At 38.8% G+C, this 18,219-nt stretch overlaps 1 protein-coding gene across 1 annotated transcript; it reads right to left on the bottom strand.

Annotated features, from left to right (window-relative positions):
* Nucleotides 1-1,604: 1,604 nt before the first annotated feature.
* On the bottom strand, nt 1,605-17,437 carry LOC137049104 (uncharacterized). Its single transcript, XM_067427489.1, has 12 exons — nt 17,340-17,437; nt 17,056-17,148; nt 9,847-10,074; nt 9,539-9,750; nt 9,247-9,374; nt 9,019-9,152; nt 8,147-8,231; nt 5,537-5,607; nt 5,214-5,441; nt 3,898-4,112; nt 3,597-3,724; nt 1,605-3,485 (listed from the first exon to the last, which is right to left on the bottom strand). Exons 2-12 carry the CDS (start codon nt 17,111-17,113, stop codon nt 3,344-3,346), a joined length of 1,629 nt encoding a protein of 542 aa, XP_067283590.1. The 5' UTR covers nt 17,114-17,148; nt 17,340-17,437; the 3' UTR covers nt 1,605-3,343.
* Between the last annotated feature and the right edge of the window lie 782 nt (nt 17,438-18,219).

Here is an 18,219-nt window from a genome sequence, read left to right on the forward strand (position 1 = left end):
TAAACCTACCCAAGCGCGTGTCATACATACGGCCCACTAACCTAAACCTACCCAAGCGCGTGCCATATATACGCCCCACCACCCTAAACCTACCCAAGCGCGTGTCATATATACGCCCCACTAACCTAAACCTACCCAAGCGCGTGCCATATATACGCCCCACCACCCTAAACCTACCCAAGCGCGTGTCATATATACGCCCCACTAACCTAAACCTACCCAAGCGCATGTCATATATACGCCATAAAGTGCGTCTCATATGCACGCGAAAAACAGCGTATCATATGCACGCCAAAATGAGTTTTGGCGTACACATTCCACGACATTGCACACTCGTACTATTTATACGCATTTATGTGTGATCGGGTTGGGATGACATATTAGCTGAATCCGATCCAATGTTTGTTCTATGTATAACGTTACACTAGTCTGACGTGAAAAACCGTTTTGCTTGCTACTGCTAAGGTTTAGTCGCATACAATAGTCCATAAACCAAATCATGTCCTCATAAACTGCGAGTAAAGACAAACAAATGTTGACAGGTCACTAAATACAGTACATACCACAGAGACGGACATCCTACTGTTGCTGTTTCTCCTGTTCAATTTATTTCAGCCTGATTCTGGATCACGTATTAGCTGAATCCGATCGATAGCCATGGGTTTCTCCACGCTTGAGGACGTCAATGCTTTGGGTGTGCTCGTCATTTTTTAGCTCCGCCCACACGATACGTCTCCAGGGGCTCGGTTTTTTCCGGAAAGACTCGGTACAGCCTATATTTCTTTTATAAATATAATAAAACTAAAGACTTTTTGGAGATATGAAGGATGCAATACTACTCTATAGGTACTCAAGATTGACTGAAACTGAGTGTTTCACCCCCCCCCCCCCCCTTTAATGTTTTATTATCAAGGTAAACACATGAAATTCATCAGTATCTGTAAAATTCACCTATATAAACACGTAATAAACGGGGCGTTAATATAAGCCTACTTGCATTTTATGGTTGTCAGCTTTGTTGCATTACATTTACTTCACCAGGAGATGGTGCTGCAATTTCTATCTGAATGAAGCTTCGAGTAATGAACCATTTTCGACACAATTGTATCAGAAAGCAATAATGCTTCGAAACGCTTCATTTGGCCACCACTAGTGGTGTGTGAAAATCCCAGTAACTGAGCACATTGTGTAATACTTAGACCGGCCCCAACAACCATGCCACACTCAAAATTGCTGAAATCACCTTTCTTTCCCATTCTGACTTTCAGTTTGGAGTTCAGGAGATTGTCTTGACCAGGACCACACCCCTAAATGCATTAGGGGAGCAACTGCCATGTGATTGGTTGATTAGATAATTGCATTAATGAGAAATTGAACAGGTGTTCCTAATAATCCTTTAGGTGAGTAGGTGTGCATGTGTGTATATATATATATATATTTAATAGAGAGAGAGAGAGAGAGAGAGAGAGAGAGAGAGAGAGAGAAAGAGAGAGAAAGAGATCCAATTAATCCCTAAGATGTTGTATATTTTGTGACACCACAAGGCTGCGCTGTTCTCCTTTTTATATGTGATGCAAAAAAATGTTTAATTTAGTTTTCTTTATTGCATAGCAAGAACGAGAACAACAAAAACACACACACACACACACAGAGCATCACAGTGTATTACTATCTATTACACTATCTATACATTTGTATTGCTTATTTTAAGTTACATTTTAAATAATATGATGCCAATCAGTGATGTAAAGTAAAAAGGCAGATCCATAGGTTCCTGATGTCATCATACAATGATGTCACTATGCATTTCTTTTATGCTTTTTTATTTCTTAGTGTCATGTTATATGAAGGGAACAATCTGTGTAAATGTATATTGAAACGATCGAATAAAGAGTACATATGCTGATTACGGCCTTTCATTCACTCAAGTTAATGGTGTTTGTGTTCACAGTTAATTAATTTAACGGGGGAACAGTGGGGGAAAACACCTCCCTTAAGGACTGTGTCATTTTTATTTATTTTTTAACAAAAGTTAAATGTGTCTAGAATAGTTATCCTAGTTTTCAGTGGTAATAACATAAAGTATAAACCAGGTATGAAAAGTATGAGTTTTCCCTACATCTTAAAAGCCATAGCCCCGCTTTAATGTTTATTTAAACATTTCTTTTTAATTATTATTCTTTAATAATTATTATTTATTATTTACAGTTTAGGACCATTACTATGTTATGATTTTGTATTGGTATTATAACTTAGTTTATCAATATGTTAGGAATGTTACTGCATAGCAATCAATTACATATTTTAAATAAATGTTGTTTGTGTGTACTTATAGTATGACAATGAATTCATAGTTTATTTTTAAACAATTGCTTGTCCAGAACCATGTATAACAGCTACTGATCACGATAACAGCTTTTGATCATGGCTTTTGAACAGCTACTGTGTTGGGTCCTACGTGGACATTATTTCACAGGAGGACAGGATTTCTCTTGACACCGCTTCTAAAGAACATCACTACTGTTTAATTCAGTCAAACGGTGTCACAAGAATTGCAATTGTGATTTGGTTGCTGTCTGTTCTCTAATAATCTGAGAATGATTGATTGATTGATTAATTGATACAATTCCATCATTTACATGTGACTTGTGTAATATTTGTATGTGTGTAACCCCTACTGTTCAAACTGCCCCCTCCAATCGTACTCAAACCTGGGTCCACAGCCATGAGTCTGACGCTCTAACAAGGAGGCTAAAGGCTGCAACCTCTAGCGTCAGTCACTAGAGTGTCTCTTGAGGTCAGAGGAGCGAGGTTTACTCACACAGCAACTACAAGCTGACCTCGGTTACACTCACCCCCCTAAACCTCACTCCCACCCGGGTCACGGCACCAATGGAACCCCAACCTGATTGAACTGCCTGCTCCAAGCAGGACTCGAACCCGGGCCAAACTGACCAAGCTGTGATTAACGCATGGCTGTGATGTCTCCCATCCATGATGTCTTTGACCAAAGTAAACACGATGCAGCATCTTCGGACTTGTCCCATCCTAAGACATTCACTTGATTTCATTTGCGTCACAGAATCTCTGATTTGGTAATAATATAGCACAACAACGTTTATAAACAATTTAAAAGGCTGGTCATTTTTGACAAAGCAAATTAGGTAAAAGATTTAACACAACACAGTTTTTTTTTTAAATATACAGAAGTAAATAATGTAGCAGTTTGACACTTCAAAAGTCATGCAATCTTTAAATGTTATTGGTTTAACAGTAAAGAAATTAAACAGAAAGAAAAAATAGTTTATGTTTATAATGATAGCTGAGCTCCTCTATTGGACATTTAAATGCATCTCCTGATGGATCCATCACTACAGATGACATACAGCCTCCCCAGATCAGAGGTCACATGCTTGTGGCCATTGGGACAGATATTAATATTTGCCCAGCCTGTTCCATAGGGATTGGATGTCAAGACACCAACTCTAAAATATACAAGAACAATGTTTCCTGTCAATGAAAATAATGTATTTTTGTCCTATATTGTCAATTTCTTCAAACTACAGCTTTCAATGCAAGTAGTTTTTGCAGCTCACCTTTGCACTAAATTCCCCTGAGGGTCAACTCCATAGACGCTGCCATCAGTTGCTACTTCGACCATGGACAGAGTTCCAGTAATGGCCTCAAAAGCCCCCGACCCGCCACAGGAAGCACCACTTACAAACTGTGCAAGACAACAAGACACAGACAACTTACCAATTAGCTTGGTCATATCTGTTTACAATTCCTTTTCTGTAACGAGTAATGATTTGAAACGGCCTAGAACCAGAAGTGGCCTATTTCAGTGATTCAGGATTTAGAACTAACAAGATCCTGAATCCTTAGTAGTACTCTTACCCTTCTGATGACAATATTCCCTGCAGGATTCACTCCCCAACAGCTGTAAGGACCGCAGCTGTAGTACTTCAGCTTTCCTGCAAGCTGAAGCCAAGGAGCATCACCTAGTGGCCCGGCATTGTTAGCATCTTTATTTAAGCAGAAGACGTCGTCTACTGGAGAAACACCTACAATAATCTGGTCACCTCCGGCATCCACTTGTTTGAATTGAATCTCTGACAGTAAAATGACATTGAATTAACAAAAAAATCAGCATATAGACAGGCTGATCATCATATACGAAATGACAGAATACATAATGTGTTCTAAAATCGGTTCAGAATATGTTTGATACCCTGGATAAAACTAAAGTCTGAAGCTTCAAGAGTGTCATACACTATGTGATTTGCTGTCAACTCCAAACGCCTACAATCTGAAAACGATGGTTGTGTTCACACTTGTAGTTTGGTTTGTTTGGTCCAGACCAAAAAAACTAAAGCCAACCACTTAGTCCTGTAGTGTACTAGGTTGTTGTCCTGCATCATCAATTAACAAGCAATAGTTGGTTCAGAATACAGCTGCGGGAGTTATACAATGCTATCTCATGACCAATTCACTCAAATGAATTTGTACGATTTGCTTATACTGCAGTGACGGGTATATTTAGGGGGTGGGGTTTGTGATTAGGTCTTTCGTACGAAATCATACGAATTGACCAACTCGTCGAATATACTGTAAGCCTATATACTGAAGGCCACACCCCTTGTGGCGTGATTGGTTACAAGTTTGTGATGTAAGAAACACTGGGGATTTCAAATCATGTTTCTTTTTTTCACTTCCATTTTTCAGGAGAAAATACTTTGCCTTAAAGCTTAAAAACCACAGGGGGTTCATTTTCACCACAGGGGGTCTTTAAGAACTTCTTTTTGTTTTTGAATTATTCGGATCCTTCTTCCTCATTGGATCAGATAGTGGCAATCATATTACACTTAGTAGCCTAATCTCTGACATTATTTTGTTGCCAGAATCTTTGACATTATTTTGTTGCCAGAATTGGATTAATGGTTTCTCATATCACACCTGCTTCATTGCTGAGGTTTATTTATTTATTTATTTTTTATCAGAGATGCGTGTTAAACTTGTTCCTGCAGCCTTACTGGTAGAGAAGACTGATACAGTGCCAAGGTCATGGGTTTGATTTCCCAGGAAACACAAAAAAAACTGACTAAATCTGTACCTTGAATGCTCTGCAAGAACAAACACATCAGCCAAATGCATACATGTAAAGTAATGTACTTTGCACTCATGGCATGGAATCATACCACAACACTTTTTACCTGGAATCAGCTTGAAGCTTCCATCCTCAAACTTGAAGATATTGTTTGTTGAATTTGCCCCTAGTTCTCCAGCAGGTCCAACAGTAAAGTGCTTCATGGATAAACCTATCCTTTCAAAACTTGTCCCCAGGAACAAGACGACTTCATTGTTATTGTTCACCCCACCCACTACCCCTACCCCAGCATCAATCTGCTTCAAGGTACCAGGAATCACTTCACAATTCAAAGCTATGGGGAAAATAGAATAGAATAATCAGTAATGTGATTATTCTGTGAATGTTATTATCTTAATATGATCAATAGTCCCCCCAAACACAGTTTACCTAGAGTAGAACAGAAGAAGTGACTAAAGAGGAGAAGTATGCACTGACAAACTTTCATTGTGGTCCAGTTCCTAAATAGAAAATAAAAGGGTAACACTTTATTTAGATAGCACACTTTAGACATTCTACTAACTATAAGTAATGTTGCAATTACATGTCAACTACTAATTATAAGAATATTAGTAGACTGTCTACTTAATATCTGCTAAACTTTATTTTGATGGTCCTCCAACAGACATTCAACACTGTAAAAAATATTACACATTATCTACTTAAAAAATGATGGTAACAAAATGACACATACTATTTTAAAATGTCTATATATATATATATATATATATGTGTGTGTGTGTGTGTGTGTGTGTGTGTGTGTGTGTGTGTGTGTGTGTGTGTGTGTGTGTGTGTGTGTGTGTGTGTGTGTGTGTGTGTGTGTGTGTTTGCTGCTAGCTCAAGTAGAACCAAACTTGTTTCTGCACTAGCATTAGCAAAATGATTGCTCATTGAACACAGCAATATACTGTATTTTCAATATTAACTCTCCATTTCCCGCAATATGCAAAGTATGCTGGGAAATAACAATGGTGTCTAAATAAAACTGCATAATTGAGCTAAATCTCTTAAAATACATTTATTTTATGTATTTAAAATAAATTCTAAGCCTCAATTAGGGTTCTTCAATTAAGGGTTCTTCAATTCAAGCCTCAAAATTGCTTACATTCCCTTAAAAAATATTAGGAAAATGTATCTTTTGTTTTTATTAGTGAAATGTTTCTCAATATTTTCTATACTAATCTAATATTTCTATATCTTTTTTTTTTTGTGAAAATTACAAGACTGATTAATTTTTTACAGTGTATCTCCGAACCCTAAACAGTCTACCAGGCTACTAATGCTCTGATGAGAGTTAGCTGACATGTAATTGCAAATTAATTAGAGCAAGTGGACATGTAGTTTAAAAGTTACTTAGTAGAAGTATAAAGAGGTTCACTGAAATAAATATAACCAATAAACTCTATGAACTCCAGAGAAGACCAGCATCTGAACTTGAACTAAATTACATCTTTTTATAGACAAAACATGTTAAACTAAAACCTTAGTTCATCTGTCTTCTTAAGTTCCCTACAACATGAATAAACATGAAATTGTTTCGATTTTACACACAGAAGCTAAAATATGTAAACGCTAACACCAAAATTAAATGTATGTATTATTAAATTAAGCCAACCTTCTCTTGTGTCAGTGGATTCAAAGGGTAATGTGATTCTCCTGCTCTCACACTAAGTGCGGCCACAATGTTTTGAGATTGTGTTGCGTGACAGTTAACTTATATACTGGTAGCTAGACATTTTTCCATCTACCATTTACAGGAAGTATGCAGTGGTTTGAGGGGAATTTGTCTTTGATATTTTGATATCTTGGACTATCAGTTGTGCAAGAACCTGTTTAGCTCACATTCTTTGAATTCGTCTTTTCTTTGTCAACAGGACTGTTTTTTTCCACATAAGTGACAGAAATCTGCTTATAGCCGAAACTGATTTAAAGGGATAGTTTATCTAAAAACAGCATTATTTTAATATAACTTTGATTGCATTCATATGAAAGAAGAATGTCATTGACTTGTACACTGTAAAAAAATTTTTTTTAACAAGTAGTCTGGTTGCCTTAAAATTTTAAGTTGATTGAAATTAAAAAATGAGAGTTGATAAAATGAAGGAAATTGGTTTAATAAATAAAAAACTCAAAATATTATATCTGAACCACATAAAAAAAAATTGATAAATCATGAAAATAGCACAATTTGGCATGTTTCACTGCGTCACACAAATAAAACACACAATTACCCAATATGCTTACAATTTTTTTTTAATAATATTTGAAGAAAGGTTGAAGAAAGGTTAACATTCTCAAAAATGTTAATTGTATTAACTCATATTTTTCATTTCTGTGAACTCAAAATTAAGGCAATCAGGTAAATTATTTTTTTACAGTTTGAGTAAATCATAGGATAATTTTTGGGTTAATTTGCCCTTTAATAGTACATTTTATTTGTTTTAATGTTTTATTTGATCATTTCAGAATATACCTCATGTGTGGAACTGATAATCACTGTGTTAAATGTGTTAAACACAACCCACCTAACATCACACATATAAATAAAGAAAAAAAAAATCAGTACATAGAAAAATATGTAAATATACATTATGACAAAAAAACTAAAATAGTGTGTACAAAACAAAAAAATATAATATACAAGCAAAAGGTATTTCATTTGCATGTATTGTACCGTATAGGGCAACAATCCGACTCCATATAAATCATGGAAACTATTATATGCACAGTATATAGAAACCAGTTTTATTGCAAAATATGCATTAATATGCAAATACTTGAGTATTTTGAGAGCGTAGAGGGACTCTGATGGCCCTTTTTTCTTTGCAGTGTAAATTGTATCGCTAACCTTGGAGTTTCTTGTAAAAGGATCTCTGAATCAACTGGAATGCACTGCCTTTATGTTACAAGGGTTATTTTGACAAACGTCAGCACAACATCAGAGCCAGTCGAACCACATTCGGACACATTTCTAATCTGCATGCATCTTGTGGGGATTACCAGTGATCGATTCTGTGCAGATTCTTTTTTTTTATCTCCAACAAGCCTTCAAGTTCCTTGATGTGACCCTTGCAGATGCCATTCCCTAAAGGCCTTATGAAAGAGCACTTGAAGGCACAATATGTCAGATTTTTGTATTCAAATATCCAAAAACCAGTAGAAAAATGTTTAAATCGATCTTAACTAGGACACAGAACCTCAATGTAATTTTGAAACCATAAAAAAACACAAAACACTTTATATTATGTGTTTTATTAGACAGGTGAGCAACTAATAGGATACATTCATCAACATAAAACTCTTATAGCTCAAAACAGTAGTCTTATTGTTTTAATCTTGTTTTTATGATTCACTGTGAGTGTTTTACCATGCCTAACATTGAGTTTACTGCAGTGTGCAACAAGTGTCTCTAGCCACCGAGCAAGCGCATAGAGTAGCATTATAACATAACTTTCAACACACTCAAATGTATAAAACATGATAAAATTGGCGAGTAGCCCTCTAGGCCCACTCGATGGACTCTCCATGGTTTTTGACGCAGGAAAGTTAACCAATAGTCTTCCACATTTAAAAAAATGACTTGTATTACTGTAAATGGTTTATCATTCTTTCTGAAAAAAAAAAATGAAGAGGAAGTCTAATCCATTTTCCCCATGATACATGTAAATTCAATCATAAAAATATTATGTGAATCAATTCCAGTAATTCATTATTGATTGAAGTCGATTATGTAACAATTCTTTATTGACACTTTAAAAAATATAATGCATAAATCCAAAAACATTATTTGATTGACAACAAATGAATGTAACAAAGGAAAGAATTTTCTCTTTATAATGACAGCTGAGCTCCTCTATTGGATATTTAAATGCATCTCCTGATGGATCCATCACTACAGATGACATACAGCCTCCCCAGGTCAGAGGTCACATGCTTGTGGCCATTGGGACACACAAGAAAACCTAACCAACCTGTGCCAAGGGGATTTGATGAAGAGACACCAGTTCTAAAATAAACAAAAATAATGTTGTCTGCCGATGAAAATCATTCTCATATTTTACTTTTATTCAAATTTGACAGATAGAATTATTTTTCCTCACCTCTGCAATAAATTCCCATCTGTGTCAACAGCGAAGACACTGCCATCAGTTGCTACCTCAACCATGGACATACTTCCGGAAATGACATCGAAAACACCCGACCCTCCACATGAAGCACCACTTACAGCCTGTACAAAACAAGAAGACTCACAGATTTCATGTCACACCTGTTTTCAATTCCTCTACTGTGACAAGTAATGTTTTAAAGCGGCCTAGAACTACTAGAAGATAATTCTGTGCTGTACTGAACCTCTTTCTTCAGATCTCACTAAGCCCTTAGTAGTACCCTTACCCTTCTGATGACGATATTCCCTGCAGAATTCACTCCCCAACAGCTGTAAGGACCACAGCTGTAGTACTTCAGCTTTCCTGCAAGCTGAAGCCAAGGAAAATTGCTGGATGGCCCGACATTGTTAGCATCTTTATTCAAGCAGAAGACATCCTCAAGCGGAGTAACTCCAACGATAATCTGGTCACCTCCAGCATCCACCTGTTTAAAAGTGACTGACAGTAAAATATAGAGAATTAATGGATTTTTTATTTATTTTTATCTTTAAGAATAGTTTATGTATTTTATGTTTTATTATTCTTATAATTTACCTGGAATCGAGCTAAATTGGCCACTCTGAAACTTAAAGACGCTGTTTGATAAATTCACTGCTAGTTCTCCAGCAGGCCCAACCGTAAAGTGCTTCATGGTTGCATTTATCCTCCTAAAACCATTCCCCAGCAACAGGAAGACTTCATTGTCATTGTTCACCCCACCCACTACCCCTACCCCAGCATCAATCTGCTTCAGGTTGCCAGGAATCACGTCACACTCCAAAGCTATGGGGAAATCATAATCAGTTACAATTACAATTATTCTGCATGTTATGTGACCCTGGTGCACAAACCAAGTCATAAGTCACACGGGTATATTTGTGTCAATAGTCAACAATACATTGTATGGGTCAAAATTATACATTTTTCTTTGTGATGTATATTGTTACGAACCCCACTGAGAAGAATGCTCGTGAAAGGGGGTAAGCAACACAAAAGGACACGCGAAACAGAAAGTGCCATTGAAAATCATTTATTAATGACCATACGGCGCTCACGTGTCGAGTACTGAATGGTTTAGAAACAATATCCACTCAAACATAAACAAACAGACAAAACACTAACAAATATAATTAAAGGAAAACAAGACAAACGTCACAGCTGGTCAGCTACCACGATGTCAGAGTCTACACAAAGCCCATGGGAACACAGGCTGTCCCCAACGATGTTTCATCGGGTGACGGGGTTCGGTCAGGCAGCCAGAATCACACAACAGCACGCACTCAGGTCTTCTCCCATCTCCTCTTTTTCTCCCCTCATATATCCGACTCCAAACCTCGTTAACAAACGAGCGACAGGTGTACAGGGGCGGAGTTCACCCTCAGAAGAAAATCAAACCACAATCAATAAACATACTGATAATAATATATAAAATATATTATCTAATGATTATTCATAATATTACTAATAAAGAATAAATGATAATAGTAAATAATGATAAATAATGAAGAAGAATAAATGGGACCATAACACTTCCCCACCTAAAAACAGAACCAGGTCTCAATAAACTGGTTCTGACCAAAAGTTTAACCCCGTGACAAAGCATCGGCCACAATATTCTCAGATCCCTTCTTATGACGAATCTCTAGATTATACGGTTGTACCATTAACGCCCATCTCATCAAGCGTTGGTTGTGATTGTACATCTTACTCAAGAAAACCAACGGATTATGGTCCGTATAAACCATAACAGGAAATCTGCTGGCCCCCACGTAAACATCAAAATGTTGTAATGCCAGTAAAAGTGCTAAAGTTTCCTTCTCTATAGTTGAGTAATTTAGCTGATGACGATTGAATTTAACAGAAAAGTAGGATACTGGGTGAGCTATTCCATCAGCACCCTCTTGTAAGAGAACAGCTCCCGCTCCGACGGCGCTGGCGTCCACCTCCAGCTGGAACGTACCGGACACATCTGGAGCCGAAAGAACAGGGGCACTGCAAAGCAAAGACTTAGCAGACAAAAATGCCTGGTGACACTCATCAGTCCAGCTAAAAGCAACTTTAGGACTACACAATCTAGTCAATGGAGCCACAACACTCGAGAAATTTCTGCAAAAACACCGGTAGTATCCTACCATTCCAAGGAATCTGCGCAGCTCTCGCCTCGTAGTCGGAACCGGATACTCAAGAACCGCGACCACCTTACCATCCAGGGGTCGTACCTGCCCATTTCCGACCTGCTTCCCCAAATAGGTAACAGAAGCCTTAGCAAATTCACATTTTTTCAGGTTTAACGTGAGAGATGCAGCAGAAAGACGGCGAAACACATCATACAAACTCGATAGATGGTCAGCCCAGGTGGACGAATAGACGACTACGTCATCTAAATAGACATTACAATTAGGAACTTCGCCCAAAACCATGGACATCAAACGCTGAAACGTTGCAGGTGCGTTTCGCAGGCCAAAGGCCATACGCGTATATTGAAGAAAAGAATCAGGGGTGGCAAACGCAGAGATCTCGGAAGCACGCTTAGTTAAAGGCACCTGCCAATAGCCTTTGAGAAGGTCTAACTTTGTAATATATCTCGCCGTCCCAATGTTATCGATGCAATCATCGATACGCGGCAACGGAAAGGCATCAGGCATCGTGACCGCATTTACCTTCCTGAAATCAGTGCAGAAACGGAACGACCCGTCAGATTTTGGCACCAACACACAGGGTGAGCTCCAAGGGCTACTACTCGGTACCGCAAAACCATTCTGTAACAGATAAGTCACTTCACATTTCATTTCTTCTCTTTTACTTACTGGGCAACGATATGCATGTTGCTTAATGGGTAATGCGTTACCAACAATAATATCATGCGCAATAACAGAAGTACCCGGGGGGACATCATTGAACAACTCTACAAAACTATCCAACAATTCCGTTATGTCCTTCTGCTGTTCAACAGACAAGTACGATAATTGAGAAGGAAGGGTGGATAAAACTTCAGAGTTCTTCAAACAACCACCTCCTAAGACCTCCATGGATACCTCCAATCCATCATCCCCGTCATCCGTAGGCAAAGTACCAGTAAGCAACGACACGCTCTCCTTTGACTCGGTCGATAACTCCCCGGAGGAAACAATTCCCTCAGAAACATCACTGATTTCTTCCTGAACCTCAGCACGGGACAAATACGGCTTTAACATATTTACATGACATAGACGAGTTTTCCGCCTCCGTTCAGGAGTATGAATTACATAATTCGTCTCATTCACTTTGCTTTTAATCACGTAGGGACCTGAAACTCGCGCAGTGAACGTAGACCCCGGAATAGGAATTAATATCAAAACCTTCTCCCCGGGTAGAAACTCTCTCACCACTGCCTTCCGATCAAAACAGCGCTTCATTTTCGTCTGTGCATGAGCAAGAGCTCTTTTCGCCGCGGTACAAGCATTTCGTAAACGTTCCCGAGTACGAGAAACAAGATCAATCACACTCACCTTCTCAGAAGGACTCATGCAGAGAAGTTCCTCCTTCAACATTTTTAAAGGCCCACGAACTTCGTGTCCAAACACTAATTCTGAAGGGCTAAATCCCAACGAATCCTGTCGTGCCTCACGCACCGCAAATAAAACGAAAGGAACTCCCTCCTCCCACTCGCTCCCAGTCTCGATGCAGTATTTACGCAGACTCACTTTCAGCGTCTGATGCCAGCGTTCCAAAGCCCCTTGAGACTCAGGATGGTAGGCACTTGACACTACGTGAGACACTCCTAAAGCTTTTAACACATTACGAAAAATGCGAGATAAAAAATTTGACCCCTGGTCCGTTTGCACGACTCTTGGTAACCCAAAAGTCGTGAAAAACTTCGTAAGCACTTTTGTCACTGACTTAGCAGTGATACTCCTTAAAGGAATCGCTTCTGGAAATCGAGTAGCCACGCACATAATCGTCAATAAATATCTACAACCAGACTTAGCGCGGGGAAGAGGACCCACACAATCTACCAACACACGTTCAAACGGCTCTCCCACAGCGGGTATAGGGCAGAGAGGAGCAGGGGGCACCACCTGATTAGGCTTCCCCCCCACCTGACAAATATGGCACGTTTTACAATGTTTAGAGACATCACTCTTTAACCCCGGCCAAAAAAAATGACGAAGCACTCTGATATAGGTCTTGTTAATTCCAAGGTGTCCTGACCAAGGATGGTCGTGAGCTAAACTTAACACCGACTGTCGGAATTTCATGGGAACTACAACTTGATGCACCACACTCCAATTATCCCCGTGCTCATCACTCGGCACATTACGCCATTCCCGCATTAACACGGAGTCGTTCCAATAGAAATGTGAATTACGCAGCGGCAAGAACCCCTCCGCAGCACTAGCACGGCATTTCTGTAAGGTCGGATCCTTTCCCTGCTCCTCAATCAAGGCTTCGCGTGTAATAGCAGCATCAGCAACCACCTCCAAACCAACGGGTGAACTCGTCGCTTTAACCCCATCAAAAGACTCTGGAAACACATTGTTCCCAAAAATGTCTGAAAAAACAGAATCACTGAGGTTAGTATTCTCCAAAACGTCACGTTTAACTTGTGCTCGGGTCATAACCGCACTAACTGAAAATACATCTGGGAAAGTCTCAGCAAGTACATCAGACTGCATATCTCGACATGGAACCTCAGTTACTTTAGCGAACGGCATGACCTTACCACCGGCAATATCATTTCCCATTATAAAATCAATACCCTTCACAGGTAACGAGGGCCGAACTGCAACTTCAAAACATCCAGACGCTAATTCAGAAGTAACCCATATTCGATGAAGAGGAACGGTTACAAACCCCATTTCAATGCCCTGCACAATCGTGCCTGTTTCACATTTAGAAAACGCAGAAAAATCCAAAGTGTTTGATAGAATAAAGGACTGAGACCCCCCAGTGTCACGCAAAATTCGTACTGGTCTTCGGCTTTCGACCCCATCACTCAAAGACACACATCCCTCAAACACGAAAGGCTGAAAACAAGGATCAAGAATAGAATTAAGGGACGATACGGTTTTCACCAAAACAGAACCTCGAGGTTGAACTGGCAAAACATCTCGCCTCTCATCTCGTCTCTCTTGTTTCCGCTTTAAACTATGACAGTCAGCCATCACATGTCCCATTTTTCGACAATATCTGCACTCTATCCCAGACTTCGGACTAGTAGGAACCCATTTACTTCTCGCCTCAACAACAGTCTCGTTTAGGACTGCACCTACAGCGTCATTTGAACGTTTACAAAACAAAGGTTTATGCATCAAGGCATATTCATCTGCTAACACAGCAGCTTGCTGCACCGTACTAACTTTCTGTTCATTTAAATACAGAGCAGTGCGCTCTGGAATGCAGTTCTTGAATTCCTCAATCAACATAAGCTCCCGCAAAGAATTATAATCCGCCACCTTACATGCCTTAACCCAACGATCAAACAAAATTCCTTTTTCACGAGCAAACTCGACATAAGTTTGGGACACTAATTTCTTCGTAGTACGAAAACGCTGTCGATAATGCTCGGGAACCAGCTCATACGCCCTCAAAATCGCCGCTTTCACCGCCTCATACCGGACACCTTCCTCTAATGAAAGAGAAGCGCACACTTCTTGTGCCTTACCCATTAATTTACACTGTAACATTAAGGCCCAAACTTCAGTTGGCCACCTTAAAGCACTCGCAATTCGTTCAAATGCTTGAAAATAAGCTTCAACTTCTTTCTCACGGAAAGGTGGGACCAGGGCAATATGTTTAGCCACGTCAAAATGTACGGCCGGCAGTACTACAGACTCGGTTGCATTTCCTGCTGAAACAGGGCCACCAGAAACAGTACTCGAATCTGATGGACCTGCCCCAACTTCAGAGCTATCACCCAAATTTACAGGTGTTTTAGAAATCGTTGGATTAGGTAGTTCTTGAGCAGCCTGCAATTCTACCTGCCGCAGACGCACTCTTGTATCAGCATCAATTCGGTACATTTCAAGCTGACGTTTTAAATCATCCTGTCTCGCCTGGGCTCGATCTTGAGTCTCTAATTGTAGACGAGCTAAACGAACTTTCAAGCGCAAATCTGAACGAACGTCAGGTGATGCTTCAGGTGAAAGAGAAATGGGTTCAAATTTAGGCAGAGAAAAGGGTGGACCTACCTCACCGCCCACAGTCACTGGAGTTACCTGGACACCGACCGGCACTCGTACAGCCGGACTTCCCGCTACACTTATCACTGGACCAGCTGCTTCCCTAGGAACAGCCTCCATCGCAGAGAAAAAACCTCTATCAATCAAAGCAGAAACAATACAAGCCTTTATGTCCGCTTTACGCTGTGTTCTTGAAACAGAAACCTCATAGTGCTGAGCGATCAGAACCAAATCATTTTTTTGACATGTCTCTAACCCCTCAACACTAGGGTGATCTATAAATTTGTTTAAGTCAAAAGCTGCCATATGGAAGCAAAAAAAAACAACAGTGGAAACAAAGGAAAATCCACACACTCCGGACCTACCTACCTACCCAGAAATCTAACTCAGTCCTAACTAGTCTTCGGAGGGTACCGATTAAGAGATTACTCTCTCCCCCGGAATACCTCCAAACACAACAAACTAAAATAATAAAGAAAACAATAAACAGCAAGTCGTAGCCAGAACTGGCGCTAAGCACAGTCCTGTTGACTCACTCTAAATAACCGGAGTATGTGTAGGACAATCCTTCAATCCGGACCAAACAAATCAATTTAATTACCTACAACTAAACTCTCGAGACACAATTACTCATAATTGAACGATCCCGGACGAGCCCCCATTTATGTTACGAACCCCACTGAGAAGAATGCTCGTGAAAGGGGGTAAGCAACACAAAAGGACACGCGAAACAGAAAGTGCCATTGAAAATCATTTATTAATGACCATACGGCGCTCACGTGTCGAGTACTGAATGGTTTAGAAACAATATCCACTCAAACATAAACAAACAGACAAAACACTAACAAATATAATTAAAGGAAAACAAGACAAACGTCACAGCTGGTCAGCTACCACGATGTCAGAGTCTACACAAAGCCCATGGGAACACAGGCTGTCCCCAACGATGTTTCATCGGGTGACGGGGTTCGGTCAGGCAGCCAGAATCACACAACAGCACGCACTCAGGTCTTCTCCCATCTCCTCTTTTTCTCCCCTCATATATCCGACTCCAAACCTCGTTAACAAACGAGCGACAGGTGTACAGGGGCGGAGTTCACCCTCAGAAGAAAATCAAACCACAATCAATAAACATACTGATAATAATATATAAAATATATTATCTAATGATTATTCATAATATTACTAATAAAGAATAATGATAATAGTAAATAATGATAAATAATGAAGAAGAATAAATGGGACCATAACAATATAAATCCAAAAATCATTAGGATATTAGGTAAAGATCATGTTCCATGACAATATTTCAAATATATCAAACATATATTATTATTAGTAATATTGTATGTGTTTCTAAGGACTTCTTTTGGACTTCTTTTGGACACCTTTAGAGGCGATTTTCTCAATATTTAGATTTTTAAATAGTTGTATCTCAGACAAATATTGACCTATAACCCAAAAAAAACATACATCAATGAAAAGCTTAAAGCTTATTATGTATAAATCTTTATATATATATATATATATATATATATATATATATATATATATATATATATATATATATATATATATATATATATATATATATATAGTTTACCTAGAGTTTCGAGGAACAGACAGCTGAAGAGTAGCAGGATGCACTGAAAAGCTTTCATTGTTCCACAACACAGAATATTTGCTGGTCTCGTTTCTAAAAAGAAAAGAGATACGTGAACTCAGAAAAAGACCTGCGTCTGAACTTGCACTGACTGAGTCATTTTAGAGTCTCAATCTCTAGTCGACATGAATAAACAAAGTTGTTTTTTAGTTTATATTCAAACCTGAGATGGCAATTCTAACAGCAACATTACGGTTATTATTGTATTATTAAATGAAGCCAACCTTCTCTTGTGTCAGTGGATGCAGAAATCAATGGGATTCTCCTGTTATCACTCTACAGGTGCGGCCGCAATGTTTGGAGAATCTGTTTGCGACAGATAGCTTATATATCTGCTCTGTATTTCCTGATTCTGACAGAGCAACACTTGATAGGTGGAGGCAGAATTTGCGCAGATGATTAATGTAGAAGAATCTGTTCTTCACAAATACAAAGATCACCTTTTTTTTCTCTATGTGTGCACCCATGACCCTGTAAGTCCACATGCCATGGTTTTGATTTCACTGTTGTTTTTCCCATTGAGTGATAAGTTTAGACAATTTTCTGGAAATCACCTATTATTAATTAATATCTACATCATCATTATTGCAGCATTGCAAGATTTACAATGACTTATTGTCATGCTTTGTCTTTGTTTTGTCATGTTACGTCTTTGATTTTGTTTTCAAGACAAGACCGAGATCAGTCTATCTTTCCCCTTGCTTAGATTTTTACGCCAACACTGCACACATAATCATGAAAAATGCTCAATAATCATTGTCTGCCAGTGCATAGCAAATGGGGTCAAGTTGAAACTTTATTACATTTTAGTGTCACACCCTACAATACATAAGTAAATCTTCCCCAAAGTATGGATTCCTTATTTTATGGAATTTTATTTAATATTTGATCACTTGACCTGTGCATTACCTGTGCATCCTGTGCCAATGGAGAGACACCATAACTCTGCAGTAGACAAATGATTATGTTTTTTGTATAAAAAAATCCTAGGTTATTTGCAAATGTAGAAACAAAATACCTGATGACTGTAGAAAAAACAAAAGTGAAAGCAAGCAATCACAAGTTGTAAACAGATAAAATTTTGACATACCCATTCTTCCACAG

Source organism: Pseudorasbora parva, chromosome 20, assembly GCF_024679245.1.
Source record: "Pseudorasbora parva isolate DD20220531a chromosome 20, ASM2467924v1, whole genome shotgun sequence".
NCBI classification, from domain to species: Eukaryota; Metazoa; Chordata; class Actinopteri; order Cypriniformes; family Gobionidae; genus Pseudorasbora; species Pseudorasbora parva.